Genomic DNA, 5,076 nt, shown 5'->3' on the forward strand with positions numbered 1-5,076 from the left:
GGAAGAATTAAGAGGACTTGGCTGAAGCCTGGCTTTTATAGAAAATGTAAAGTCTACGTTTTGGGGGTAATGTGAAAATCAAATAAGATGATAGATGGGAAAATTTCATCACAGAGCCTAGGGCACAGGTCAGATTCTATAAATGTTAATGATACTTTGCAAAATAGAAATAATGAAATGATTGAAGGTAAAAATAAAACAAATTAGTTGCAAGTAGAACAAGAGTATAACTGGATATGAATTGGCACAGACAGGGTTTGAGGAGATAATTTCTGAGACAGCCCTATTGAATCAGGCAAAATTGACTGCCCATTATGGGGACAAGAAATCTGTCTCCAGCTACTTACTATTCTCTTTGGACTTCTTACCCAGGATAAAGGAATGGAGAATAATATAAGAGTTAATTACGAGATCTCAGCAACTACAGATACATACCAAGATAGAAAATCATTTTTAGGCAAACAAAATATATGCCTTCCAGACAAAGTTTCTTATCATGTAGATATTTATTTAAGAGAAGGGCATTGGAGATTGGTGTTCAGGGATATTAAAATTTTTAAATCCAATACAACCTCCATAATTCATTCCTGAACAATAAACACATTTTGTAATACTTTTTTCAGGGACCTTTTCACTTCTTTGTTCCTTAAGGAGTAGATCAACAAGTTCAGCATGGGGGAGACAATGTTGTTTAGTATCTGCACCACGGCCCCAAGCAGAGGGTTGGGTGTGCGCTGCAGGTAGATGATGATGACAGGTCCGTAGGCACAGAGGATGGCAGTGAGGTGGGCACTGCAGGTGGAGAAAGCCTTCTGCCTGCCCTCTGCTGAACGAATTCTCAGAATGGCAATCCCAATGTGAGTGTAGGAGACACAAACACTGAATAAGAGTGTTAAAGCCAGGAGGCCAACATTAATGGAGCCCACTCTCTGGGCCAGAGAGCTGTCAGTACAAGCCAAAGGTAAAACTGCAGGGATGTCACAGAAGAAGTGGTCCACCTGATTGGGGCCACAGTAGGTTAACTGAAAGGTAAAGGAGGTCAGTGTGGTGGCATGGACACACCCCCCCAACAAGGCTACCGTGACCAAGCTGACACAGACTGCAGGTTTCATGATGAGCATGTATCTTAGTGGGTGACAGATGGCAACATAGCGATCATAAGCCATCACAGAATAGAGGCATCCTTCCGTAGAGCCCAGAAGGTGATAGAAGAAGAGCTGTGCAGCACAGCCCTTGTAAGAGATGGCTCGGCTCAGACCAGAGAGATAAAAGAGCATCTTGGGACAAGTTACAGAAGGGAACAACATGTCAAAAACAGACAGAAGTCCCAAGAAGAAATACATGGGAGTGTGAAGAGTGGAGGATGAAATGATTGCTGTAAAGATGAGTAAATTCCCAAGCAGGGTGAAGAGGTAGATGGAAGAGAAGATGACCAAGAGCACAGTCTCAAGTCCCTCCGTCTGAGGGATTCCCAGGAGGATGAACTCATTCAGCAAGCTGTGATTTCCCATCTTGCTGGAAGGCTGTTCTGGGTTTTCACAAAGAACATGAAGACATGAATGTGGAGGCTGATGGGTATGACAGACACAATACTACTGCACACATTGTCAACAAATTTTATTTTACCATAAAGTTAATGATGAAAATAAATTTCAGAATTTTATTCTAAAGACATTTGGATGCTAGCAAAGTCCACCTACCACTTCACAACTGAAGGCATGCTCCTTCACACCTATGAATACAAAGCAAAACTGAAACACTAACAAGGTAAAATAAAGGGTGGGTTAAGAGAACAAAAACTATCAATATAAAGCAGAAGAGGACAATTTAACTAATGTCCTTAACACACCATATAATACGAATGCCCTATAATTATCTGACCTGGAAGCTTGATTTTCTGTACTCCTTTCAGTGTATTGTAGTTATTCAAAGATGTCTCCTGATAGACTAATTATTCAGGAAAGGTTAACCTGGGTACCCACATATCTGACTAGAAAAATGGATAACCATACATGGCGAGGAGCAGTAGGATGTGGGTTGTCTGAATAACATTCTAATTAGGTAATTTGATATGTTCCTTAGTTTAAACTTTTTTTCCCTTGGTACCAGGGATTGAACTTAGGAGCATGCAACCACTGAGCCACATTCGCAGACCTTTTTATTTTTTATTTTGTTACAGGTTCTTACTAAGTTGCTTAGGGCCTCACTAAGTTGCTGAGGCTGGCTTTGAACTTGTAATCCTCCTGCCTCAGCCTCCTGAGCCACTGGGATTGCAGGCATGTGCCACTGCTCCCAGGTAGTTTGTACATTTTCTTATATGAAAATGGTTATTTTACTGAAAATAACTTACCAGTAGAATATACCTGGGGACTTAAATTGTTTATGTATCAAATGCAAATGTGAGATAGTTAAACATTGTTAATAGTGTAATTTTTTGAAAACTTAGAGTCATAAAACTAAAATATTTAATTACTACAACTTTTGGGGATTTTTTATGTAAAAATTTGTATTTAAAAATAATAATTATGGTAAGAATATTTAGCATTAATTAACTTTCTCCACAGATTTATGAATATACTGTACAGTACTGTCAAATACAGCAGAACATGTTCATCATTGTATCCCTGGAATACCATATCTACTATCATTTATTATTGGAATCAAATTTTCAAGTGCTCTAAAATGAATATTTTGTCCTAAGACAATTATCAGCCTTTTATAATAATTCCAGAATGCAATCATTGCAGTGAATCTGCATTTCTGTCTACATTCCATGCACAATGAAAGGAATTCAGATTTTTCACTAAAGTGCAGTGTTTTCTAATTCCTCATCTAGGGTAAATGGGATGAGAATTGACCATCCCATAATTACTGGCAACCACTCATTCATTGTCTATTGCTGGAGTGAAAAAATGTAAAAGATAGATGGAGGTTGAGAGTCAAGGGAAGATAATGAACTTTCCCAAGTACAGGGAACATCGGAGAGAAAAGAATAAAGTTCTGCGACACATAGAAGAGAACATGAAAAGCAATGAATGTAAAATACCTGAAATAGGACAAAACCATTCACACACCATAGCCTGTTTAAGATATATTTGATCATGCATGTTGGTTCATGAGATAATAAATTACAGAATATTGTCACAATATGTTAATGCGACATATTTACTTTCCTGCTGTCATGGCATTGAGTCTCTAGAGACCATGAGTATTGTGTTGGTGGGCTCTTTGAGTCTTAGGACCTTTTGTGTTTCATGTTGGAAAAAAAGATGACATTCTTTACATTTTTCCCCCTAGACTAGTGTTGTCTTTTCCCTGTGGAGGATCATCTAAACTTGAAACCAGTTTGTATTTGTGCAGAACCTAAGAGAGAATGTGCCCCGCTAGGTGGCGCCCATGGTCTGAAGTAGGGACCTCTACACAGGCCTAGTTGGAGGTCTCTGAACAATTGAGTCTGGATCAATTAACAGAGAGGGAGAACAGGGTAACTGCCATGTAGGTATTTTAACACACTCCTATGAAAAGATGTTTAACAAGAGAGAGAAATTTTCAAAATAATATGTGATATTTCAGCTGTGAAAATGCTGAAATATCTACTGATAAGTAGAGATGTAGGCAGGTGCCTGAAATTATGATTAAGTGAATGGGAAAATAGTGTTGAAAGTCTGGGACATTGCTATAATGGTGCTTGATGTATGATTGATGCTCAATAAACATTTGTTATTGATTAGTCCAGATAACTTTCCCTCCAAGAATAGCTATAAAGATTAAATATGATTATATTCGTGATACACTTTGGAAATGATAAAGAATTTTACTGCTGTCTGGAGGAGAGGAGATAATAGGGAATGGTGATTAGAAAAGACAAGATTTTTTTTAGATGGGAACATTTAGTTGTGAATCTAGATTAGTTTTTGCTTATTAGTTTTGATTCTGATTTCCCTTCATTTTACTTATATCAAAAATAGGGATCATATTATATTTTAAGGGTTGTTCAGTAGATTAAACACAGTAAGGTTTTGTGAGGCACCTAATAAAATGTTTGACATTTTGCAGATGCTATTTAGTGCTATTCAAGCGACTGCTATTTACTATGTCATTCTGGCCAAGGAAAAGACACTCTGTTGCTGTTCTGGGTTAATATGAGAGTGAGCAAAGCTGGCACTGATAGCATAGTTTGGGGAAGTTTCAAAGAATACCCTTTGGTCTCTGAGAAGATTTTGAGGGGGCTCAAAATATGTATATAGGGGATAAGACTGGGGACCATTGCTTAAGTGCCTACTGTATCCCTCACATGCAAGCCCCACTCAAATTCATTCAAAACAGTGAATTATGAATTATGCTGAAACATGATATCATGATACACAAGGGGAGAGAAGACTCATGTTTTTGAGGCTTACGCAAAAATCTCATGACTTCTTTAAGATACAAATTCAAAGTACAGAAAGCCTATAAGAAATTTCTCATGAAAATTATACTATGGCAGATTGAAATTTTAGTTAAAAACAATTAAAATAATATTTATTTTTATAACTTCAAAAGTTATTTTTAAATCACTAAATATCCCATCTTATTATTTCTAGACTCACAACCAGAGAGTTTCATAAGCCTCTGAGACACCTGGGACCAAGAATGATAATTTAAATAGTAATTTACAGGACACCCATAATAAAAATTAATACAGCTTTTGTAGAAGATTGAACTCAAGGTCTAACATTTTTTTCTATGAAATATACAACATGGCATAGCCAGAAAATTTTGAATTCAAGGTTTAAAAGCCCAGATTCAAAATCATTTTTTTGGTGGTGTGACTTGGGACTAGTAGTTTATCATCTCTACAACTCTGCTTCTCCCTGTTCAAAGCAGAAAGCTTTGTTGCCCTGCACGGGTAACCTCACCCTTAAGTACTCAGTCAAAATTCATCATTCCACCCAGAACACTTTGAGAGTAAGAAGAGATAAAATTAATAACTTAAACATAATGATAAGGGTAAAATGGGGAAGTTCAGGCCAACGACTGAATACGTTTTCTTTATTGGCTCCTCATTTTTTTTCCCCACAAATCAGTACTTTAATA

At 37.2% G+C, this 5,076-nt stretch overlaps 1 protein-coding gene across 1 annotated transcript; it reads right to left on the reverse strand.

Annotated features, from left to right (window-relative positions):
* Nucleotides 1-581: 581 nt before the first annotated feature.
* LOC124103161 (olfactory receptor 10N1) lies at nucleotides 582-1,511 on the reverse strand. The gene has a single exon (XM_046459660.1). It carries the CDS (start codon nucleotides 1,509-1,511, stop codon nucleotides 582-584), a length of 930 nt encoding a protein of 309 aa, XP_046315616.1.
* Nucleotides 1,512-5,076: the final 3,565 nt, after the last annotated feature.

This window comes from Marmota monax, unplaced genomic scaffold (genome assembly GCF_021218885.2).
Source record: "Marmota monax isolate L192 unplaced genomic scaffold, Marmota_monax_Labrador192_F-V1.1 WCK01_AAM20220418_F8-fsc00409, whole genome shotgun sequence".
Taxonomy (NCBI): Eukaryota; Metazoa; Chordata; class Mammalia; order Rodentia; family Sciuridae; genus Marmota; species Marmota monax.